The sequence below is a fragment of the Musca autumnalis genome, unplaced genomic scaffold, assembly GCF_047663935.1.
Source record: "Musca autumnalis isolate F117 unplaced genomic scaffold, ASM4766393v1 scaffold_2, whole genome shotgun sequence".
In the NCBI taxonomy this organism is placed as follows: Eukaryota; Metazoa; Arthropoda; class Insecta; order Diptera; family Muscidae; genus Musca; species Musca autumnalis.
In genome coordinates this window covers 256,853,264-256,877,688 of record NW_027411755.1, presented here as the reverse complement: position 1 = coordinate 256,877,688, position 24,425 = coordinate 256,853,264, and the positions used below count along the sequence as shown (strand labels likewise).

The following is a 24,425-nucleotide window of genomic DNA, read 5'->3' as shown; positions in this document are numbered from 1 at the left end:
GGCAAGTCCATACTTCCTGAGAAAATGCCTGAAAGCTGTAAAAACCCGCTATGGCTCCATGTATTGTGGGTGGAGCGCGCGGTAGCTCTCGATCGGATAAACAGGTTCGATCTAAAATTTGGCAATCGTAATATTTTGCCCAAAATTAAATAAGATGGGTCTTATCGTTCCACTCCTTTGGGTACCTCCCCCACAATAACTCAAAATTTTTCTCTAAACTGGTGTGCACGATAACTCTGTAAGGCAGTAACCGATTTGGTCCATACTTTGGACATCGTTATATTTCTATCGGGCCACTCTATCGTCCATTCCTTTAGGTACCTCCCCCCCCAAAACTTTTGAGATGTTATCCTAATCCATATATTTGTTGGCAAGTTCATACGCCCAATCTGAAGATCCCATGAATACATACGTTTATTAGGAAAAACGTGTTTCAATTCACACAGGCTGAGGATATACCTCTGTCGGCAAAGCCGATTGATACTTTTTTACTTGTCAACTAATTCTTTCAAAATCATTTTGAATACATACACATATGTATACTAGGGCAGCCCAAACAACGACTAAATTTTTTTAAAGGCCTCCAACCTACATTTTTTCTATTTGATACAAAAACGTTATATATGACATTTTATGGCGATCGGTTAACGTTAACCGGTGCCACCTGAGCGATCGATTAGTTTTTTCATCGATTATATCGGTAAAGTCTTTTCATCGATTGGACCATAAATGCGGCTTGCAGAGAATTTTTGTGAAAATTAACCTTTGGTCCCTTACAAATTACTATGGAAACAAAATTTCATATATACATAAGGTTTTTGTATTAAATTGTATTATCGTAGGTGTCATGCTTAAGTGTTCTATACACCATTTTTCACTTTTTGAGAAACAGGTGGTTTCCAGGGTTTTCCGGTATGCTCTTCCAAGCAAAATCATAAAAACCTAAAAATGTGAACTTTGACCGCGATTTATTTGAAAATCCCCCTGGCGATTTTTTTTTTGTTTTTCGATTTTTCTCTTCTATGAACTTCTTCTTCTTTATTTGCCTATTCGTGATACGAATGTTGGCGACCATTACAATTACAAAGAAACAATGGATTTTAACTAAAAAATTCAAATAAATTCATAGATTTTTCACAATATCGGCAAATATGTCTTGTCTCTAGCAATTTCAATACGCCTTCTTATTTCCTTGGAGCAATCCCATTCGTCATTTAAAGTTATTCCGAGATATTTAATGTTTTGGACTCTTTCGATTGAGAAATTTTGTATTTTAAGGGAAATATTGCTGTGGCTATTCTTCCTGCTCACAACCATATATTTTGTTTTTCTTGTGTTTATATTTAGTCCATATTGGTTGCTGCATGTCACCAATTTGTCCATTAATTCTTGCAGATTTGAGATACTATTAGCTAGTATTGTAGTATCATCAGCGTATCGTATGTTATTGATGTATCTACCACCAATGAGTATACCTTTTGGAGTTTTATTGATTGATTCTTCGAAAATTTTTTCAGAGTATATATTAAACAGCAAAGGAGACAATATACATCCTTGTCTGACGCCTCTTGATATTAGGATAGGTTCTGTGTTGTCTCCATCAATAGTAACTTTTGCGGATTGATACCAGTACAGATTTTTGATACATCGGACTTCTTTACTGTCAATCCCAATTGAGATAAGGATATCAATTAGTTTGTCGTGTTGCACTGTATCAAATGCTTTCTCATAGTCGACAAAGCATATGAAAACATCTTTCTGCACTTCTCGGCATTTTTGAATTATAATTTGCAGGGAAAGTAAGGCTTCACGGGTACCCATACCTTCTTTAAACCCAAATTGTGATATGCCCATGTATTTTTCGCATTTTGGATAAATTCTCTTGTGTATTATCCTAAGAAATATTTTTAAAGCATGACTCATTAGACTTATTAGTCTGTAGTCATTGCATGATTTGGCGTAGCTTTTCTTGGGTATGGTTACAAATGTTGATTTTAGCCAATCTTGAGGATATATTCCTGTTTCATAAATCGTATTAAAAAGTATTGTTAGTAGCTCAATATTGTTAGAGTCTATAAGTTTTAATGTTTCTGATGGAATCTCATCAGGTCCCTGCGATTTTTTGTCCTTAAGTGATGCTATAGCGGACTCTATTTCACATCTCGTTATAGGGGTTCCAGAATGTTGCAATTGCACCTCTTCGCTGCTGTCTGATCGGCTATTATCTGTGAACAGTTGTTGAACATATTCTTTCCAGACTTTCTTCTTCTCTTCTATTGATAATATTAATTTGTCGTTACTATTGTATAAGACATTTGGCTGTCTTTTCCTATACACTCCCGCTGCTTCCTTTAGTTTTTTATGTAAATTGAAGTCGTCGTGTAGACTCTGAAGCTTTTCGATTTCTTGACACTGCAAATTTAGTTGTTTATTTTTGGCAATTCGGATTTCGGCTTTTATTTCCTTATTGATGTTGTGATACAATTCGTAGTTTCGATTTTTATATTTGCGTCGCTCTTCCATTAATTGTAGTATTTCATTTGTCATCCAATCATTTTTATTTGGCTTATTGCTTTTGCCAAGGCTGTTTTCGGAGATTGATTTCATGGTATTTTTTGTTCTTTCCCACATGTTTTCCACATTGTTTCTATCAACATTAGATAGTTCTTCGTTGATCTTCTCTTTTAATTCGTGGATCTCCTAGCAGTTCTGTGTTTAGCTTTTTCCGAGTCTTTTTCTTGTAAGTAGATAGTTTTATCTTAAGCTTCATTATTAGAAGTATATGATCTGATGGGACATCTGCCCCAGGATACGTTGAGGTGTTTGCTACCGACGAGCTAAAGCGCCGATTTATTAATATGTAATCTATTTGATTGCGTACGATGTTTCCTGGTCTATCTTGTGGCGATTTCCAGGTGTATAATCTTCTCGCTGGAAGGCTAAACATCGTGTTTGTCACTTTGAGGTTGAATTCTTGGCAGAACTGAATCAAGCGGTCCCCTCTTTCATTTCGTTCTCCTAGTCCATACGACCCTGTTATACCGGGAACAATCCCACTGCCAATTTTTGAGTTAAAATCACCTTGTACAATAGTAATTTCATGGGGCTTTGTTAGTTTCAACAACTCTTCAATGTTTTTATAAAAAGTTTCTATTTCTTCTTTGCTTTTGTCGGCAGTTGGAGCATATCCCTGTATGATATTTATATTTATTGGTTTAGTTTCCAGCTTTATAAGCATAGCTCTGTCAGATTTTGGGATGAATCCCCCTTTAACAAATTTTGCTATATTTTGTTTCAGTATTACTCCAACGCCATTTCTGTGATTTTTTGTAAGGTTTCCTGAATAGAACATTTTAGCTTTTCGAGTATATATATCGCCGCTGTCTGGCCACCAGGTTTCACATACGCCAAGAATATCTATATTAAGTCTGTCCATCTCGGATACCCTATTTTCCAGCTTCATAGAGACTTCGTACATTCCAGGTTCCGATATTTAATTTGGTTTTACCTCCGGGGATTCTTAGCACCCTCGATTGGCCGGAGACTGAGGGCCGTGTGTTATTTGTTGTATTCATTGTATTTGTGTGATTTTCTAGGGTTGTTACTTTAGTGGTTTCCCGTTGCCTTCTAAAGTGTTTATAGTTTTCCTTTTTTCATTCAGCCGCTCCTCCTGGAGTTCAGACGCTGTTTGCTGCCGCCAATCCTTTGGTCAGACGCTGCCTTTTTTCCCTTTTTTTTTTTGGTTCGCCCCGCATATTTTATTTTTGCGGTGCCCTCCATATCTGGTGAGCGTTCTCCTATCCACCACCTGGGGAGGCGTCCGATGGGCGAAAAAAAATGGAAAAAAAACTCCACACGGACTTCTATGAACATTGTAGTTTAAGAATGCGCAAAAACTTCCCATGTGTAAGCACCTTTCATTTAAAGTTAGTTAAGGCGTAAGTGTATATATACCCTCGTTGGCATAAATGCTGGGGGTATATGTAACAATGTATGTATAAATATAAGTTATCAAACTCTACCTTTGTCCAGCCACTCACATGTGATGTGCTTAATTAGCTGAACCACCAGTGAAACGAACGTAGCCATATTTAGTCCGGTCAAAATAGACATGCGTATAAGGGGGAAATAGCAAAAATTCCCACAAAGCTGAATTTTGGTGGAGAGCTAGGGTTAGCCATTAGAAGCAACGTCCTCAAAGTCCCCATCGATCCCATCTGTGCAAAACAAGTTATTCAGGGTCAAAGGTCATTTTTGAAGGCATTATTCAGTTTTTTTTTTAATTTTTCTCAAAAACGGTTAGACTTAGCAAAATCCGGCTAAAGTAAAAGTTGTAGATTCAATAATTGTCTACAAGAGTGGTCTTTATGAATCTTAAAAAAGACTTACCATTTTCGACACGCTTCGATTTTGTTGGAATTTTTTTAGAAGATAGCTATAATTTCGCTCTTCAAGAAAATATATATTTTTTTTGGGTCACAGACCCGATTACTTCGCTTATTTTTGCCGGTTCGTCTGAATATGTGCATATTTCCCTTATAAGTGCATTAAAATCATGTGTTTTTTAGAACAGCTATATCTCAAGAATGGTTCCTTCTAGGAAAAAAATTATAAAGGTTCAACTCGTAGATAATTTTTGTGTCTACAATATTTACTTTAGTCACTTTTTGATTAGATCAACCGTTTTCAAGAAATAAATCCGAAAACCTAAAAACCCTTAAAATTTTACCTTTGACCCCCAATTATTTTTTTTTTGCACACAAGAGATCGATGGGGACTTTTAGGACGTTGCTTCTAATGGCAAACCCTAACTCTCCACAAAAATTCAGCTCTGTGGGAATTATTGCTATTTCAATGTCTATTTTGACCGGACTATATTTGTTGGATGTGAGGAAATACACTAGAAATCATTTTTCAATACAACTTCTTAGAGCATGGTAGATCAATTAATTAATTCAAATATTTCTAAGTTTAATGTTGTAAATGATTAATGAGTTTGAGACACAGTTTTAAAAGAAAGCTATTGGTGGCGTACAAAGAAACTATTTTAGTCGCGAATATTCTTTTATGGAATATTAAGGTGTTTTTCATTCTGTTTTTTATTTGCCTGATTAAAACAGGTAAAGCATTCAAATGACTTTATATATCAATTTTAAACCATATACGAAGTTAAAACGGAACATGCACGCCTTTCTATTAGAAATCATTTGGAAGTTGCAAATTTTCCGTTATGCAGGCAATATCATTAAATTCACTTTTATTTGATGACCCATTTACGCGTCATCGTAAAAATAAACATATTTTTTCAGAGTGTATGCTAAATAACTAAGATAACAAATGAAATCGAGTGAGAATAGTTTTAAAACCAGCACGCAAGACGCTTGTTGTTGTTGCGCATCATATGGTTCAGTGAACTAAACCGTATTGAAAAATGTAAATATAATAAATTATCTTAATTATAGATTCATAAGTTGTTGTTGTGCGCTATAAATAATTGTAGCCAAGTATATTTTAAGATTAGTTTTAAATTTGACTCTAAACATAACGGACCAGTAGCACCAAAGGCATGAATATGGAAAAAGTTTTGCTACTGGTTTTGGTAATTTTTGTTTTATTTATTTGTCACAATTTTGGTGCTCCGCTCGCAAAATACGAACACAACAATGAAGATTATTTGCTGGAAGATATGATGTTTGACGTTGATATTCTAAGAAATGGGGCAATAGCACCGGCCAGAAGATGGCCAAATGCCACAGTACCTTATCGTATAGCTGAAGTATTTGGTAAGATTTAATTTTGAGGTATTTCCAGAATAATTTAATTTTCGTACACTCTCTTTCTACAGGACAAAAACAAAAGAATGCCATACGCACTGCCATGAATTGCATTGAAGATGTCTCTTGTGTTCTCTTTGTGGAGGCAAATGCAACAACCACTGATTACCTTAATATTATACCTTCCGAAAAAGGCCTATGCGCCTCCATGATGGGTTATCGTGGTGGCATACAAATTTTACAATTGTCAATGGAAATGGCAAAATGTTCCCATCCAATTGTAATATCCCATGAATTGTTGCACACCCTGGGCTTTTTTCACGAACATATGACATGGAATCGTGATGACTACATCACCATAAATTGGGATAACATTATACCGGGAAAGGAAATTTATTTCAAAAAATTGCCTAATACCACTGTTACAGATTTCGGCTATGGCTATGATTATGATAGTGTTTTACACTATGCACCGTTTGGTTTCACGCTAAACGGTTTGCCAACAATAACACCACATGATAGCAGTGCAAAAATTGGCCAGCGAAAATATTTAAGTCCAAAAGATATTGGAAAGCTAAATGCCATGTATAATTGTCCATTGAAAGAAGTGAAAGAGATTGGGCGAAACGTGGAAGTGGAGGACAGGGGAAATGACAAGGAAGATTGTGAGAGTTAAGTAAATGTTGCTGATGAAGATGAAGGAAGGAATTGATGGAGAACATCAAGACAATGGTGCTGAAGTTTGAAATTATCTTTAAGTATGTGAAAATGTGATTTAAACGATTAAATAAAGAGAAAACATTGGTTATAAAATAAAATAAAAATAGAACAAGTATCATTACTCGGGCTAAAGACGCGGGCGATCATGTGGTACTGTACACCCTAAATTCCACGGATACACATTAATAATACAATACACCAGACTGTGGTAAAGGTTATTATTTCGTTGTGCATTTGTAGCTAACATACATAAGGGACATATAGAATCAATTTCTGGATCGAATAATGCATATCAGCCAGTCCGCCTGTTGTCCGTCAGTACATGTATTTTTATAATCAAAGTATAGGTCGCATTTATTACACAATGCAAAATTTTTAGGGCATTGGTGTGCAAACAACTGCTGCTGTGAATTTTATGAAAGTAAAACAAAATTCCTATTGGTTTATGAGATATAGCCCATATAAATGCGTAAAATGGTAGTTTTAGGCTGGTATAGATGAGGCCATAAAATCCGGATCTGAAAATGCAAAAACCAAATATGGGTCTTGGCCAAAAAATTTGCACTTTCAACAAATGTCTACTACTAGTTGTTTACAATTTTAGGGATGCACAGTGTTATCCTAACAGAGTGAATATTGAGGATGGTCATTTTTTGTCCAAAGGACAAATATTGGGATTTGGTTATAGCTCCCATATATATTGTATGCCAATTTCATGGTGCATCAACCAAACACACTCTGTATGTATAATATCAATGAAATTTGGAATGTGTTACGGAATTTGTTCTAGAAATAATAATACAAAATTATATCGAAATCGGTTCAGATTTGGATATAAATCCTCTATATATTTTCGATAAATTTTATTGAAATCGTGATGGTGTAGGAGATCATATAGCAAGCCCGCCCGACTTTGATACTTTCTTACAGATAAGATATAATAAAAATCACTACTCTCAAATGCGTAAAACTACTCCGAAAAAAAATTCTTAAATCATCCTGCATGTTTACAAGTTCAAAATTTAGGCATTGTCAACTTTTCCCCTAAATGTTAAGACTCATTACTCTACCTCAATGGCTGAAATTTGGTATTTGGTATTAGCACACGATTTTGGTATTTTATATGTTTTAACAGCATTATCCTACCTGTCCATAATTCGAAAGTCTTCCTTGTAGGTACTAACCATCCCATATAGAATAGTCGGTGCAGCCCCACTTTTTGATGTAGCCCAAAAAAAAACTGTCCCTCTTGATTTTAGTATTTTGAACATTTTATCGGCTTTATCTAACCGAAATTTCTAAAATATGCTTTCAATATAATTTGTGGTCGAGTATAACCCTCGAACGAAAATCGGTTGTTGTTTGTCTCTCGCAATATTTTGTTCACATTTAGCTAAAGCTAGAACGTGAGCTATATCTGTCAACTCTCTCAAGTACCTCCCACACAAAGATGAGAATTGTTCGCAAAAACTGTATAACAAGTGTTTTTATCCAAGGCTGCGATGTTTCAACTCACCAGCTGACTCTTGCTACTACGTCCGTAAGAACCCACCAGCTGAGACCAATAACAATCAGCTGGTGGGTTCTTACTATCAGCTGGTGGGTTCTTACGGACGTAGCAGCAATGGTCTATTACTTTATTTTATAACCAGGGTTTCTCTTTATTTAATCGTGTAAATCACATTTCCACATCTTTAACGATAATTTCAAACTTCAGCACCATCGTCTTGATATTCTCCATTTAACATTTACTTCACTCTCACAATCTTCCGTGTCATTTCCCCTGTCCTCAACTTCCACGTTTCGCTCAATCAATTCTACTTCTTTTAATGGACAATTGTACATGGCATTTAGCTTTCCAATATCTTTTGGACTTAAATATTTTCGCATAATCAAAGCCATAGCCGAAATCTGTAACAGTGGTATTAGGAAATTTTTTGAAATAAATTTCCTTTCCCGGTATAATGTTATCCCAATTTATGGTGATGCAGTTATCACGATTCCATGTCATATGTTCGTGAAAAAAGCCCAGGGTGTGCAACAATTCATGGGATATTACAATTGGATGGGAACATTTTGCCATTTCCATTGACAATTGTAAAATTTGTATGCCACCACGATAACCCATCATGGAGGCGCATAGGCCTTTTTCGGAAGGTATAATATTAAGGTAATCAGTGGTTGTTGCATTTGCCTCCACAAAGAGAACGCAAGAGACATCTTCAATGCAATTCATTGCAGTGCGTATGGCATTCTTTTGATTTTGTCCTTTAAAAAGATTGAATAAGAAAATTAAATTATTCTGGAAATAACTCAAAATTAAATCTTACCAAATACTTCAGCTATACTATAAGGTACTGTGGTATTTGGCCATCTTCTGGCCGGTGTTATTGCCCCATTTCTTAGAATATCAACGTCAAACATCATATCTTCCAGAAAATAATCTTCATTGTTGTGTTCGGATTTTATGAGAGGAGCTCCAAAATTGTGACAAATAAATAAAACAAAAATCACCAAAACCAGTAGCAAAACTTTTTCCATAATCATCTTAAAATATACTTGGCTAAAATTATTTATAGCGCACAACAACAACTTATGAATGTATAATTAAGGTAATTTATTATATTTATGTTATTCAATAGGGTTTTGTTCACTGAACCATATGATGCGCAAAAACAAGCGTCTTGCGTGTTGATTTTAAAACTATTCTCATTCGATTTCATTTGTTATGGCAGTTTTCGAGCGCACACTCTTAAAAAATATGTTTATGTTTACGATGACGCGTGAATGGGTCATCAAATAAAAGCGAATTTAATGACGTTTTTTGTTAATTCAAATATTAAATAAATGTCTGGTGTTGTCTGCATAACTGATCTTAATACCAACATTGGACGCAATTATTGAATAGGAACCATAGGAATTTGAAGTTTCGCGAAGAACTGTACCCAAATTTCAGTAGAAATTCAAGTTTATTTTGCACCATCTGTCTTCTATCATTCGTTTTTCATTAGGTCAAAATTTCCAGTCTTACTCAAATTATTAAAGAATGTGCTATTTCGGTGAAACACTTCAAACCGTACAAATTTTGGGCTTTTTGAAAGTTCACATTTTTAGGGCTTTTTAGGTCTTCACGATTTTGCTTGGAAACCGCAAGCCCTATTGAAATGTGATTAGAGAAAATGTTGTAGCAGTGAAAATTCTCTACAAGATTGCCCTGCATGGCATTTTCGTAGGTTTTACCATTTTTGAGATATAGAAGTTCGAATTGAGACAATCTACTGAATGTATCGCCTCCCTATAAAACAATGTCATGCAGGTTGCACCTTTACTAACTTTAAGTGAAAACCGATTACACCTGGAAAGTTTTTGCGGATTCTGAAACAGCAATGTTCGTAGAAGAGAAATATAAATTTTAGGCCTTTTTTAGGTTTTCACGATTTTGCTTGGAAACCGCAAGCCCTATCGAAATGGGATTAGAAAAATGTTGTAGCAGTGAAAATTCGCTACAAGATTGACCTTAATGGTATTTTCGTAGGTTTTACCATTTTTGAGATATAGAAGTTCAAATTGTATGGCCTCCTTATAAACAAATGTCATGCAGGGTGCATCTTAACTAACTTTAAGGGAAAACCACCACATACGGTGTCAGAGGTGTTTTTTGTATACTTCAGGCTATTTTCACAGGAAGTATGGATTTGCCCCTGATGAAACTTATAGCGTCGTATGGGGGCAGTAAATACAAGTTGAAACAACAAAAATCAAAGCGATTCGAGAGCAGGTCCTAAACTGAACTTTTCCGAAATTTTGTGTGTGAGGTACACGAAGGAGTGGACCGATTGAGTCCATATTGGAACCTCATCTAAGTCCAGTAGAAATTTCACGATGTGCAAATTAAAGACCAAATCGGTTACTTCCTGTAAGAGTTATCATGCGCACAAATTTTCCGAACATTTCCTAACTTTTGTGGGGGAAGTACCCGAAGGAGTGGATCGATATAACCCATCTTCGAACTTAAACTAAGTTTGGACAAAATATTACGAAAGCCAAATTTTGGACCTAATCGGTTGATCTGTTCGAGAGTTATCGTGCAGACAGACAGACAGACGGACGGACATTGCTAAATCAATTCCAAATTGTCTGAAACACATTTCGTACAAACATACTTGGGGTCTAAAATCGTTATTTCGATGAGGCACATTTTTCTCGTATGAAAGTGTATATACCCTCGTTAGCATAAATGCTGAGGGCATAATAATAAAATAACTATAAAATCCATATCAAATGACAAACGATGATCGGTGTTGTTGAGGAAGACTTCGAGGTAAGCCAGTTCAGGAGTGGTTTACAGGGACTTCTCCAAAAAACGTCCAACCAAATATTGTTTTCTGGATATATGGCAGATCGGGTCTAGGCCCTCGGAGGTATCGCTCCTAAAAATAATGTTTATGGGCCTAGACCAAATGGAGTCTGGATATGCCACATTCTCCTTAAGATACAGCCCCTTGGTACATTTCGGTATGCTTTTAGTGTGACCGTATAAGTGAGAACCGTGTTCCGCGTGGAAGCCACCAGCAAGCGAGCTGAATTTCCAAATTCGGGCCTATATTCGGGCAACGGACCGCCGTACCAGATGGTGCTCTTGGTCTTCAACGGGTTGATGTATGCTCTGACCTTTATCGGGGTATTGATTAGCCACGGTATGTACATCAGGACCTCCGCCGTTATATTCAGCGATGCCTAGTTCTCTTCATCCAGAGCGTGGAGCATAAGATGTTGTGGCAGCCGGCACTTCCGACACTCTTCCAGCAGAGGGCAATTTGATACCTGACGAAACGTGCCCAAACTGTTGGCGCAGAACTGCTGGACGGTCACACAAAGGACATTTTTGTTCGGTGGCATCTGGAGAAACATGTTACATTTCCTCAATTCATGCGAGAATGGCAGAAAGGGCACACGTATTTCTCATTGTAGCTCATCTGCAATAGAGAAAATCGTTTAGGGGCAAAAGTTACCAAAACATCATTATTGGGAAAGTTAAGAGGCAACATTGGATGGACAATAGTTGGAACTTTATTCTGAGCTAGGAAGTGGAACGAATTTGTGGATGAGACGTAAAATGATCCCATTCTGGGTTTTTAAACTCACGATCTTAACGCGACTGTCCCTACCTCGATGTAATTCTATGAGGCAGCCTAGCTACCTCTCGTTCGAGGTCATTGAGTCAATGTAGAGAACCACCAGGTAATTTCTCTGCAGGTCGTCCTGAGCCGTTTTCCACTTTCCCTGACATTCTCTGATTTCCAACGACTGCAGTATTCCTAAGTAATACAGTTTAGCCGTCGCCAACGGTTATGTAATGACCTATTATCGAGCTGCTCTGGTTGGGTGGGAGACGACATTAATCATCCAATGAGGAAGTGTCCTGGAGTCAGTGCGCCACAATCGTCAACATTATTCGACTAAGGGATAAGTGGCACAGAATCGAGACTACTTTCTATATTGGCAAGAATCCTTGCATAATTTTCAAACGTGTGCTGGACTTGACCCGACATATTTTTTAAGTGGGCATTACAGCTTTTTAACCGCGCCTAACAAAGCGCAACCATATGAGGCGTGCGACCGTTCTTTACCACGGTTTGGTCTTTCTGGTTTGAGACAACCTTAACCAAATTCGCTCGAAGCTCTCGATCAGTGCCAACAAAGGTTTTGATATTATCCGAGTAGATGTGGAGAGGGCAACCACGCAGAGAGAGAGAGAGTTGCCATAAGCTGGACTTCTGGCTTCTTTCGAGCCATAACAAATTAAACAAACTTTCTGTAGCGAGTTTTCACGAGAGTCCATCCTCATATTATGCAGCACTCCAGTCGAGTTGTGGCCAGAGTTAGCTGAATGCCGCCATGATCCATCCGTCAATAAACATGGTCGACGTAGAGCTCAGCGAAACTGCTACTATAGGCTGGGATAATTGAGTACCGCTCGTCACATGGTAGAAAAAGAGTATTACCCAACGTTCGTTCTCACGAATAAGCCGCTGTTTGTCGAGAAAAGCGTTGAGAGACCAGAGAGAGGGCTGCCGGTATATAACTTTACCTTCCTCTTGAGGCAATAATATTCGTATGAATTGTAAAACTTCATCAATCGGTATCGAGCGATGTCTATTTCCTCTGCCGATAGACGAACAGTTTCGAAGTGTGCCAAATTCTTTTTAGCCGTGTACGTCCGGCGGAAAAAGCGAAAAACTTACGCTATAGGTTGAAAAGCGGTCGTCAAACAAGACGGCAGATTGAACAAGATGCATCTTAATCGGTTTTGCTTGAAGGGTCATTCGTTTTTGCATAGTGTGAGTAGGTGACATGGACCAAACACCACAACAAGACTCCTTTAGGTCTAAAAAATTGCAGCACACACTAGTAACGATAGGTTAGAGAAACAAAACCGCATCAGCGGTATTTAATGTGTCAATCACCTCTGTGTGTTGTTCAAAAAATTTGCAATCACCGATTTTCAAAATTTTCCTCTTTTTCAAGGCGGCTTCGCAAGGCCCAATGTTAGGGACACTCGCCCACTTCACAAGGACTGACCACCACGGAAGACTCTTTCCTGGTCAGCCAAGTCTGCCGCCACTCGGTTTGAATTGACTCACTCACGGAATCGGATCATCACCAGCTTATAAGCAGTTCGCCCTTTGAGGCAACAAAATTTGCTGCTGTCTGCACCTTTCTTCCCCGATATCAAGCGGACAGCAATTTCTGTCTTTTTCCGTCTTGCTTCTTGCGGGGTTGTTTTTGCAAGTCCGGTATAGATGCGGCAGTGTACATTCTATGGCTAGAAGTCACAAAGAGATCGAGAGAGAGTCAACATCAAATAATATTTATTATTAATCACTGGTAGGCGACAAACATGAAGTGTTGCAATGTGGCGTTTTGGACATGTTCACAATGTAACAGGTAGTGTTTTAGTATTTATTTCAATAAAAATAGGTAAAAAAACTTTTTAAGTTAAACGGTTTTATGTTAAACATACATTGCAATGTTTAAGATAAATGTACTAAAAACAAAAAAATAATAAAATAGATACAGTCGTGGGAATTATAAACATATGCATAGACTAGACTAAAATAAAACCGTGGGGCACGTCAATTGTCTACAATCGTTGATTAAAATGTTTGTTTTGCAATGTTACACTATAATTAGGCAGTTGTTCAACCGACAACGATGGACGTGTGATAAGTAGGGCTAGAATGTGGAAACAAGCTAGCAAGCTCGATTATAAGCGAGTTTTAGGGTTTCATAGTGGTGAGCGAGTAGTACTTTGTCGATTAAAGACAAACTACGAGCAGTGAAACGATTCCTCGCCAGCCAGCAGTGTGAATGTCCATCGATAAACTAGTTGCAACATCTCTTTTATTTACGTGGAGCAAGAAATTGGAATTTCCATGAGCAAGAAAATAGTAAGAAATTTCCTCACCGTCTGCGGGCCAACTGCCTAACGACGAATTAAACGATTCTTCTATCGCACATTAAGTCGATAATTTGTAGACAATTGACGTGCCCCACGGTTTTATTTTAGTCTAGTCTATGCATATGTTTATAATTCCCACGACTGTATCTATTTTATTATTTTTTTGGTTTTTAGTACATTTATCTTAAACATTGCAATGCATGTTTAACATAAAACCGTTTAACTTAAAAAGTTTTTTTTTACCTATTTTTATTTTCTAGTTTTTAGTTTTTATTTCGCATTCTGTTTAATTCATTTAGTGCTTCATTATTGCAAGGTTTCTTGCCCGTTAGTTTATTGCAGTCCAACTCCTCTATACGTAGTCCCTACAAAGATCTTACTCTACTAAGAGCCACGTATGCTTGTGTATCGCTCCCGTTGTTTTGTTAACCTGGCTTCATATTCTTCAGGCGTTTCTGACGCTATCATCTGTGTGTATCGCTCACGTTGCTTTGTTAACCTGGCTTCATATTTTTCAGGCGATTCTGACGCCATCATTTGTGTATATCGCTGACGTTGCTTTTTTAACCTGGCCTCATATTGCTCAGGTCATTTTGACGCTAATTGTTCTTTAGCTCGTTTTGCTTTATACTTTTCCTTCGCTTTTTGAAGCTTTCGTTTACGTTGTGTTGCAGTTTCTGTTTTATTTGTGTTTGTATTTTTTATATTTTTTTTACCATTTTGTTCCCACGAGTAAAGGACATTTAAACGGTCGACCCCCCAGAGGTCCAATAAAGGGGCAAGGCTATGTACAACAAGATGCGCCTGAGTCTTGAGGGAAACGCTAACGACATATCACTTTTATCCACCCTAATGACATACAGTTCTCGGCGCGTGTTAAAATTTCACCTTAACTTCGGTGGTGTACCGCTAACGACGTATCATTTTTAGCCACCCTAACGCCACACAGTCCTCAACACGATAAAAAATCTTGACTTGGGTGGTGGATTCAGGCTGAATTAATCAGATACCTAAATTACAGATTCAATTTCTAAATTTAAATCTTAATTATACGCCATTTAGTGGCTGCGCCCATCTTAAATATTGAGGTTGTATAGTGCACTGTATTCTTCTTGTCAAGCCCTTTTATTTGATACCCATATTGGTGGAATTGATAAAAAATTGTTATCAGCCATTTGGTAGCGGCGGCCATCTTAGATTTCAATTTTTTATAGTATATTGTATTCTGCTTGTTGAGCCCTTTCATTTGATACCCATATTGATGGGATTGATAATACCTACGTTATCCACCATTTTGTAGCGGCGGCCATCTTGAATTTATAATGATAATGAATAAACATAATTGTATTGTCACCAAAAGCTAAAGTGTATACAAAATTTCAGATTAATCGGTTGACAGGAAGAGGGTGAAATTTGAATTACTAAATTTGACCCAAGAATAAATAATAAAACAAACGGGGTGAGCTAAATAAAACCATTTAAAAAAATAAAAATAGGTAAAAAAAAACTTTTTAAGTTAAACGGTTTTATGTTAAACATACATGGAAATGTTTAAGATAAATGTACTAAAAACCAAAAAATAATAAAATAGATACAGTCGTGGGAATTATAAACATATGGATAGACTAGACTAAAATAAAACCGTGGGGCACGTAAATTGTCTACAAATTATCGACTTAATGTGCGATAGAAGAATCGTTTAATTCGTCGTTAGGCAGTTGGCCCGTAGACGGTGAGAAAATTACTTACTATTTTCTTGCTCATGGAAATTCCAATAGTTATACACTCCATGTAAATAAAAGAGATGTTTCAACTAGTTTATCGTTGGACATTCACACTGCTGGCTGGCGAGGAATCGTTTCACTGCTCGTAGTTTGTCTTTAATCGACAAAGTACTACTCGCTCACCACTATGAAACCCTAAAACTCGCTTATAATCGAGCTTGCTAGCTTGTTTCCACATTCTAGCCCTACTTATCACACGTCCATCGTTGTCGGTTGAACAACTGCCTAATTATAGTATAACATTACAAAACAAACATTTTAATCAACGATTGTAGACAATTGACGTGCCCCACGGTTTTATTTTAGTCTAGTCTATGCATATGTTTATAATTCCCACGACTGTATCTATTTTATTATTTTTTGGTTTTTAGTACATTTATCTTAAACATTTCAATGTATGTTTAACATAAAACCGTTTAACTTAAAAAGTTTTTTTTTACCTATTTTTATTTTCTAGTTTTTATTTCGCATTCTGTTTAATTCATTTAGTGCTTCATTATTTCAATTTTTCTTGCCCGTTAGTTTATTGCAGTCCAACTCCTCTATACGTAGTCCCTGCAAAGATCTTACTCTACTAAGAGCCACGTAGGCTTGACCTTCTGCAAACAGTTTCGCACCTAATAATACGACTGCGTGATCCACAGTACTGGCCTGCATTTTATGTATTGTAGAAGCCCATGATAGTATTAAAGGCAACACACATCTGTGAGTATCGCTCCCGTTGTTTTGTTAACCTGGCTTCATATTCTTCAGGCGTTTCTGACGCTATCATCTGTGTGTATCGCTCACGTTGCTTTGTTAACCTGGCTTCATATTCTTCAGGCGTTTGTGACGCCGTCATTAGTGTATATCGTTGACGTTGCTTTTTTAACCTGGCCTCATATTGCTCAGGTGTTTTTGACGCTAATTGTTCCCGTCGTTTCTGTAATCGACTATTTCTATCACCTTCACTTTCTTTAGCTCGTATTTCTTTATACTTTTCTTTCGCTTTTGAAGCCTTCGTTTACGTTGTGTTGCAGTTTCTGTTTTATTTGTGTTTGTATTTTGTATATATTTTTTTTACCATTTTGTTCCCACGAGTAATGGACATTTAAACGGTCGATCCCCCCTGAGGTCCAATAAAGGGGCAAGGCTATGTACAACAAGATGCGCCTGAGTCTTGAAGGGAAAACGCTAACGACATATCATTTTTATCCACCCTAATGCCATACAGTTCTCGGCGCGTTTTAACCTTTCACCTTAACTTGGGTGGTGTACCGCTAACGACGTATCATTTTTAGCCACCCTAACGCCACACAGTCCTCAACACGATAAAAAATCTTGACTTGGGTGGTGGATTCAGGCTGGATTAATCAGATACCTAAATTACAGATTCAATTTCTAAATTTAAATCTTAATTATACGCCATTTAGTGGCTGCGCCCATCCCAAATATTGAGGTTGTATAGTGCACTGTATTCTTCTTGTCAAGCCCTTTTTTTTGATACCCATATTGGTGGGATTGATAAAAAATTGTTATCAGCCATTTGGTAGTGGCGGCCATCTTAGATTTCAATTTTGCATTGTAAATTGTATTGTACTTGTAGAGACCTTTCATTTGATACCCATGTTGATGGGATTGATAAAACCTAAGTTATCCGCCATTTTGTAGAGGCCGCCATCTTGGATTTTATTTTTATGTAGTACATTGTATTCTACTGGTTGAGCACTTTCATTTGATACCCATATTGATGATTGATAAAACGTACGTTATCCGCCATTTTGTAGAGGCCGCCATCTTGGATTTCAATTTTTTATAGTATATTGTATTCTGCTTGTTGAGCCCTTTCATTTGATACCCATATTGATGGGATTGATAAAACCTACGTTATCCGCCATTTTGTAGCGGCCGCCATCTTGGATTTCAATTTTTTATAGTGTATTGTATTCTGCTTGTTGAGCCCTTTCATTTGATATCCATATTGATGGGATTGATAAAACCTACGTTATCTGCCATTTTGTAGCGGCGGCCATCTTGAATTTATAATGATAATGAATAAACATAATTGTATTGTCACCAAAATCCAAAGTGTATACAAAATTTCAGATTAATCGGTTGACAGGAAGAGGGTGAAATTTGAATTACTAAATTTGACCCAAGAATAAATAATAAAACAAACGGGGTGAGCTAAATAAAACCATTTAAAAAGAGCACATTTGATTTTTTTGAACATGTGGATAAGGCAGTTTTGGAGTTGAGCCCCTCAATTATCGATAGAAGCAAACTTTGCCCATCCTAATAGTTCTCTCAAACTTAAATCAAGTTCAATGTTGTTCAAAGATGTTATTCAATTGTTGTCCAAAAGTGCAGTTCAAATACATGTCGCGGATAGTTTCCACGGTTTATATCTCAGAAGATATTTGCTTCCGTAGGAAAAATATATTGTTATCATGATTACAATAAATTCACGCTATGGATATTTCAACACGATCCGAGAATATGCCTAAAATTCGATTACACAGCAAAAGTGTTGAACTAAAGGAATGAGCCGACATAGTCCATCTTGGAACTTGATATAAGTTTGGGAGTCATTCCTTTCTATAGTGTATCACTTTAGATTGTTTTTAACAGGACCACAAAAATATCTTCTGCATAAATTTCTAACTTCGAAAATCAATTAAGGGAAAACTTTGGATTTTTGCGAGGAAGGTACCTCAAGAAGTTGTTCTGTATAGGCCTTCTGTGAACGTGATATCGTTCAGAAGAAATATTACCATTTCCAAAAATTCATATAAGAGAAATATTCAATGCCTAAATTAAATCATTAATTTTAATATACGAACACAAACACAACATTGTTGACAAAAATGATGGCCACTGTTCGAAGATTCTTCTGAGTCAATCCGATCCATAGAACCCGCCGTAGGGCCGGTGTCGGCACTGTTTCTTTTCCTTGAACAGACTTAAAACCGCAATTAATTAAAAAATGTTTAAACTTTGATTAAAGAAGTGACAGAAGTAATTGGTTGACTTTACCTTAGATATACTGTCATCCTATATTGCTATAAGTTTGAACACACGAAAATTTTTTGTATATTTCTCATATTTCCTCACTACAGTAATATTTGTTTTTCCTTAAATTAAATATGTAATACTTTTTAATTAAGTCAACAAAAAGTAAAACCTCATCCCGACCTTAGTGACCACCATACTGAAATACCAAATAGTCAAACGAACATAAAATTAAAATTACATTTCCAAATGATTGAAATTAATCGAAAGCAATGATTATTTTGTTGTTGAATAATTTCAATTTTATTACAAACGCAAAGCCAACGATACTGCATGAATGCAACATTGCAGCGATACCGTCATCGACCAATGGTTTTAAGAAGTCAGTCAGTTGACTCATAAAAATATGCCGTCATGGTAGCCGGAGATTTAAATAAATTGAATGAAATTGTTAATGAAATCTTTTTTCGTGCTGAATTGAAAACCATACATGACCGGACTCGAACCCTGGTAGAAATGTCATTATCCTTTATAATATCAATATTATTGAATATCGAATTGAACAAGTTGGTGGTGATGGTGGTTGGAGCGCGGTTGATGTGGATAATATGGCCGAATGGTTATGCGGACTATGTTGTCGATGTTGTTAATAACGACAACGATGATGGCGATGCTGATGATGAAGGTACAGCCAACCGTGAAATGTGAATCCAGCAATATTTTTACCACTTGTCATTATTGAATAACGTTCAAAAATATTTTACAAATAACACAATGCATTGACGACCACCACATCGTTGGTGCCAAAAAAGGATAAATGGTAATGGTGGCTGCAGCAATTGCCTTTACAAGTGTATGTTCAAATATAACGTGACGTGAAGGATAATGATGGTAAGTTGGTATGGGGAATTAGTTTTTACTCTCGCGAACAACAAGTGAATCGATATAACCTTGTCAGAAGAATTTAAGAATTTTTTTTTGTTCGTAATTAGCTTCAGAAAGGATACAAAAGCGGAATTTATATACCATCGGGTAATATTTCGTGTATCAAGAACATATAATACTGCCGTCCTGATCACTATGACTACCGGTTTTTCCGGTCGTCATTTAAATTTCAACACGATCCGAAAAGTGACCATCAACTGGTTTAAATCGCAAAGGCGTTGAACATTTGTATTGGAAGTACGGAAGGTATGGACCGACTTAGACCATCTTGGAAGTTGATCGTAGTTTGGGATTCAATCCCCGATAAACTCCTCGACGGAGTTGTCTGATTGGGTCCTCCACGAATGAGATTTAAATTTTAAATAGATGTTTAAATAATTGTTGTTATGTCGGGAAGCCTGGACTTGCTCTCGAAAAATATAAATCGTTGTAAGTAGAACCAAAACGACCCTCGAACAGGTCTTTTACACACATAATAGAATATTTTGTACTTTTGTGAGTTAATTACTCGAAGGAGTTCTGAGGAAGACGAGCCTAACAACTAGATTTACCCCCAGTTTTTGTAAAAAAAATTGTATGTTCTCACACGAATTGTCAAATTTTTTAGATCGATTTACTTGCCTTTGCGCAAATGTCGAACGCAGATTTTTGAATATGGAATTCTTAACTATTTATAGAACGTGTCTACGAAGAATAAGATCTGTGTGTCATCTGGGGGATGAGCTATGGATGCCCAAATTATTACGAATATAGACGAACGAACAAAAAATAGTTACAAAAAACAGGGGGTTAGAAGAAATATTACTACTACTTGACTTGGTCATAGCATTGAATGATACATATGTCTGACCATAACAATGTGAGAGAGGTAGCCATATGACTAAGGCTTTGGTCAATAGAATTTTTAGGACTGAAATTGATCGAGCATTCCTGGACCATTTAATAACGAAAATTATTCCAACAAGTAAAAATGTATCAGTCAGCCGCGGACCTAACGAAAAGAACCAAACCAAATCGGTTTCTCCCTTCGAGGGCTTTCTCACGTACTACCCACTTTGGTTGGTACGGTTGGAATTTTTTTCTCTCAGGACTTGTCCCCGAAAAAATACGCCGCAAGAAGAATTAACAGGGCCCGCAAGAAGAACGTCTTGGAAAAACTGCTCCTAAACTGCACTTTTCAAAAATTTTGTGTGGGAGGTACCCGAAGGGTGGGTGACGTAGGTGATGGAAGATACCAATGAACGGTCCTGACAGGCTTTAACATCGCAAAGCCCAGGATTTATCTTGGTTCCTCTTTCATCTCAAGTGGACACTGACCTCCCCCAGGTGTCACCTGGGGAACGGCCTTTAACACCCGTTAAAGGTAGTGAGTTATCATGTGTCGCGCGTTCATCCATAATGAACGTTAAAAACTTGGGTTTGGGCGTCGGGTTAGTAGCCCTCCCCTAGAAAAAACAGCCTACTATGAAAAAACGAAAGAAAAGAAAAATAAACCACTCATAAGTTGACGAACCCCGCAAACGTTTTAAGGACCATGATCTGCGAATCTGCACCTGGAATGTTCGCACTCTTTATAGAGAAGGTGCAGTTTACGCATTGACAGATGTACTTGAAAAGTATAAGGCCGACATTTTTGTCATACAGGAAATACGATGGAACGGGAATGACGTCACCACAACACCTAAAAGTGACGCACTGTTTTATAGCTGCCATGTAACAAAGCATGAGTTTGGTTGCGGATTTTTAGTTGGTCGCAGGTTAAAACAGCTGGTCTCCAGCTTCACCGCAGTGAATGAAAGACTCGCTGCAATTCGATTAAAAGTAAAATTCTTTAACATAAGCTTTATTTGCGCTCATGCTTCCACTGAAGACAAGGACGAACAGACCAAAGATATATTTTACAAGCGCTTAGAAGAAACTTATGACCGTTGCCCTGCCCATGACATTAAAATTATACTAGGCGATTTTAATGCCAAAATTGGAAAGGAGAATATCTTTGGCCCAACAGTCGGAAAATTCAGTCTCCACAGTGAATCATCTGAAAATGGTATGAGGCTGATAGACTTTGCTCTATCTGGCAGGAAGAACGCGTACCCGACGATAGGAACCTGAGCATCCTGTGTCCCCTCCATAAGAAAGGAGATAAGACTTTATACCCCAACTATAGGGGAACAAGTCTTCTCAATATCGCCTACAAGACAGTGTCAGGGATATTGTGCGAACGACTACAGCCCATGGTCAACGAAATAATTGGACCATAACAATGCGGTCTTAGACCTGGCAAGTCCACCATTGACCAGATATTTATCTTGCGGCAAATACTGGAGAAGAGTCAAGATATGTAGATCGACACCTACCACCTTTTTGTCCATTATAAAGCAGCCTTCGACAGCCCGCTACGTCCTAAGGTATTCCAAGCAATGTCTGAATTTGGTACCCCGCAAAGCTCATTCGGCTTTGTAAAATGACTCTAACTGACACAAGATCTTCAGTTAAAATAGGAAGGAACCTCTCCGAAGAGTTTTGTACCAAAAGAGATTTCAGGCCAGGAGACAGCCTTTCGTGTAATCTTTTCAACACCCTGCTAGAAAAGGTTATACGAAAGGCAAACCTCAAGAGAAGTGGCACAATGTACACCAATAGCCACATGTTACTTGTTTATGCTGACAATATAGACATCATGGGACGATCAGTAAAGGAAGTAACCGATACCTCGGCACCGCCGTAAACACAACAAACGACATCAGTTGTGAAATAAAAAGAAGAATTGTATTGGCCAACAGATGCTACTTTGGCTTAAGTAAGCACTTTAAAAACAAAGCTTCGAGCTGTATCTGCTATACAACGACATCATGGGCCATATAATAAGAATGAGCGATGATGAACCCGCTAAAAAGGCCTATAAATTCGGGTCACATGGCGGGGCACGCTGGCAGGCCAAAGAATAGATGGTGCAAACAAGTGGATGAAGAGATGACAAGGCGCGTTATTCCAGAAAGCGAAGCACTAAATATAAATATCCAATAATATTTTCAAAATATTCTTCTTCTTCTTTATTTACTCATCCGTTATCCGGATATAAGTGATCGTACAATTCATTTTGTTTTTTAATATTTATCGCATTATATTTATGTTATAGTATAGTGGTTGTCAGCTCTCTGTGTCTTGCAGCATTCAGCAGATCAGTTTCGTCGGTATAACCTGTCCAGTCCATGATGTTTTTGAGCCAAGATGTTTCTTTTCTTCCTCTAGCACGCCTTCCATCAATTTTTCCTTTTAAAATTGCTTGTAAAATGTTGTATTTGTTGTTCCTTAATACGTGTCCAAGATATGCTATTTTGCGACTTTTTATTGTTGTTATTAACTGCCGGCTTACATTCATCCTTCTTAGTACTTCGTCATTAGAAATTTTCGCAGTCCATGGTATTTTCAGTACTCGCCGGTAAATCCACATTTCGAAGGCTTCCAATTTTCTTTCATCAGAGGATTTGAGCGTCCAAACTTCTGTTCCATATAGCAGCACCGACCAAACATAGCATTTTATAAAACGTACTTTCGTTGTTACGTTTTCAAAATATACCACAGTAAAAAATTTAAGAAATATTTCTTTATTTTTTATATATATATTATTTATTCTTTCATCTAAATTATTGTTACGAATGTAACTGATAGGTTTAAGTTAATTTAGTTTAATTTCCGTTAATTTAAAAATTTGAATTGTAGCGTAAAGTTTTATTACGCAGTTACTTTATTTAAGCAACAACAACTACCATGTAGAATTCTTTTCTTACTTTACCTTTCATTAATGTGCTTTTGTTTGTTTTGCCATAATCATGCAATTATCGTTTAGTTTGCTACTTCTTTATTTCTTGCATTTGTTTGTTGTTGTAATTACGTCATTAGTGTGCTTGTCCACTTGTATTGATCTTCGCCCATGTATGTGAGCATGGTTGTTCGCTTAGTGCGAATGTGCGTCTGTGTGTTCGTTGCACAGATTCGAGGTGTTGCCAGATGTGTTCTGGAGAATTCTTGAACAACGGGATTTTGAGATAAGTACAGGTGGAATCAGTAACATTTAGTTAGTTGTGTTTTAAGCGTTGAACTGAAAAGATCGGGTAAAGCAGAGCTGCGTGCTAACTAGAGACAAGCTGTGTGCTTAGTAATTAAAGTCGGTTTCGAATAAGTGTAATAAAGTAAATAAAGCATTGTAGAAACGTAATCTGAAACGAACCCTGTTTTATTTGGTACAAATCGTACTGGGGAATAAAACAACGTCTACACGGATATTAGTTAAATCTAAATCCGTAACATTATTATAACTTATGTACTTCTATTTGCCTTAAATTGTTATGGTTTTAATCACTTGAATAGTTTTTTGTTTTATAAAACTTGCGTCGTATAGGTTGTCAGTTCCATAGAATATCAGTCAAATAAATGAGGTATATTCCCAAATTTTTTTATTTCGAAATATGTATATGGCGTTTTAATTTTTACCCGAATTATCGAGTTTCTTTGAAATCACTGAAATTCTTAAAGTAATTAGCCACCTGAAAGTAAAAATCCGAATCTTAAAATGTATGGAAATTTTATTAAGGTTTTCTTTATTCATGTAACATAATACCCAGCAAAAAGTTTGCCTCCAAAGAGGCAGTTAAATGATATGTACAAGTGATCTGGAAGTGCATCAAATTCTGCATTTTCACTCATGATTTTTACTCCACTCCATTGCACTGCATTTTAACTGACCCT

General features: G+C 37.0%; 2 protein-coding genes across 2 annotated transcripts; one reads left to right on the top strand and one right to left on the bottom strand.

The window, feature by feature from the left end:
• Positions 1-5,689: 5,689 nt before the first annotated feature.
• Positions 5,690-6,569, top strand: LOC141392574 (seminal metalloprotease 1-like). The gene is made up of 2 exons (XM_073965506.1): positions 5,690-5,783; positions 5,846-6,569. The coding sequence occupies exons 1-2, from the start codon at positions 5,690-5,692 to the stop codon at positions 6,448-6,450; spliced, it is 699 nt and encodes a 232-aa protein (XP_073821607.1). The 3' UTR covers positions 6,451-6,569.
• A 1,732-nt stretch (positions 6,570-8,301) lies between these two features.
• Positions 8,302-8,918, bottom strand: LOC141392573 (zinc metalloproteinase nas-14-like). The gene is made up of 2 exons (XM_073965505.1): positions 8,825-8,918; positions 8,302-8,762 (listed from the first exon to the last, which is right to left on the bottom strand). The coding sequence occupies exons 1-2, from the start codon at positions 8,916-8,918 to the stop codon at positions 8,302-8,304; spliced, it is 555 nt and encodes a 184-aa protein (XP_073821606.1).
• Between the last annotated feature and the right edge of the window lie 15,507 nt (positions 8,919-24,425).

What these genes read in the sequence shown, in the direction of transcription:
- LOC141392574 (XM_073965506.1), top strand. Translation starts at nt 5,690, where the DNA reads ATGTTTGACGTTGATATTCTAAGAAATGGGGCAATAGCACCGGCCAGA. An exon ending in TCGTATAGCTGAAGTATTTG is followed by an intron (nt 5,784 to 5,845) that starts GTAAGATTTAAT and finishes CTCTTTCTACAG; the next exon opens with GACAAAAACAAAAGAATGCC.
- LOC141392573 (XM_073965505.1), bottom strand. Translation starts at nt 8,918, where the DNA reads ATGTTTGACGTTGATATTCTAAGAAATGGGGCAATAACACCGGCCAGA. An exon ending in TAGTATAGCTGAAGTATTTG is followed by an intron (nt 8,763 to 8,824) that starts GTAAGATTTAAT and finishes ATCTTTTTAAAG; the next exon opens with GACAAAATCAAAAGAATGCC.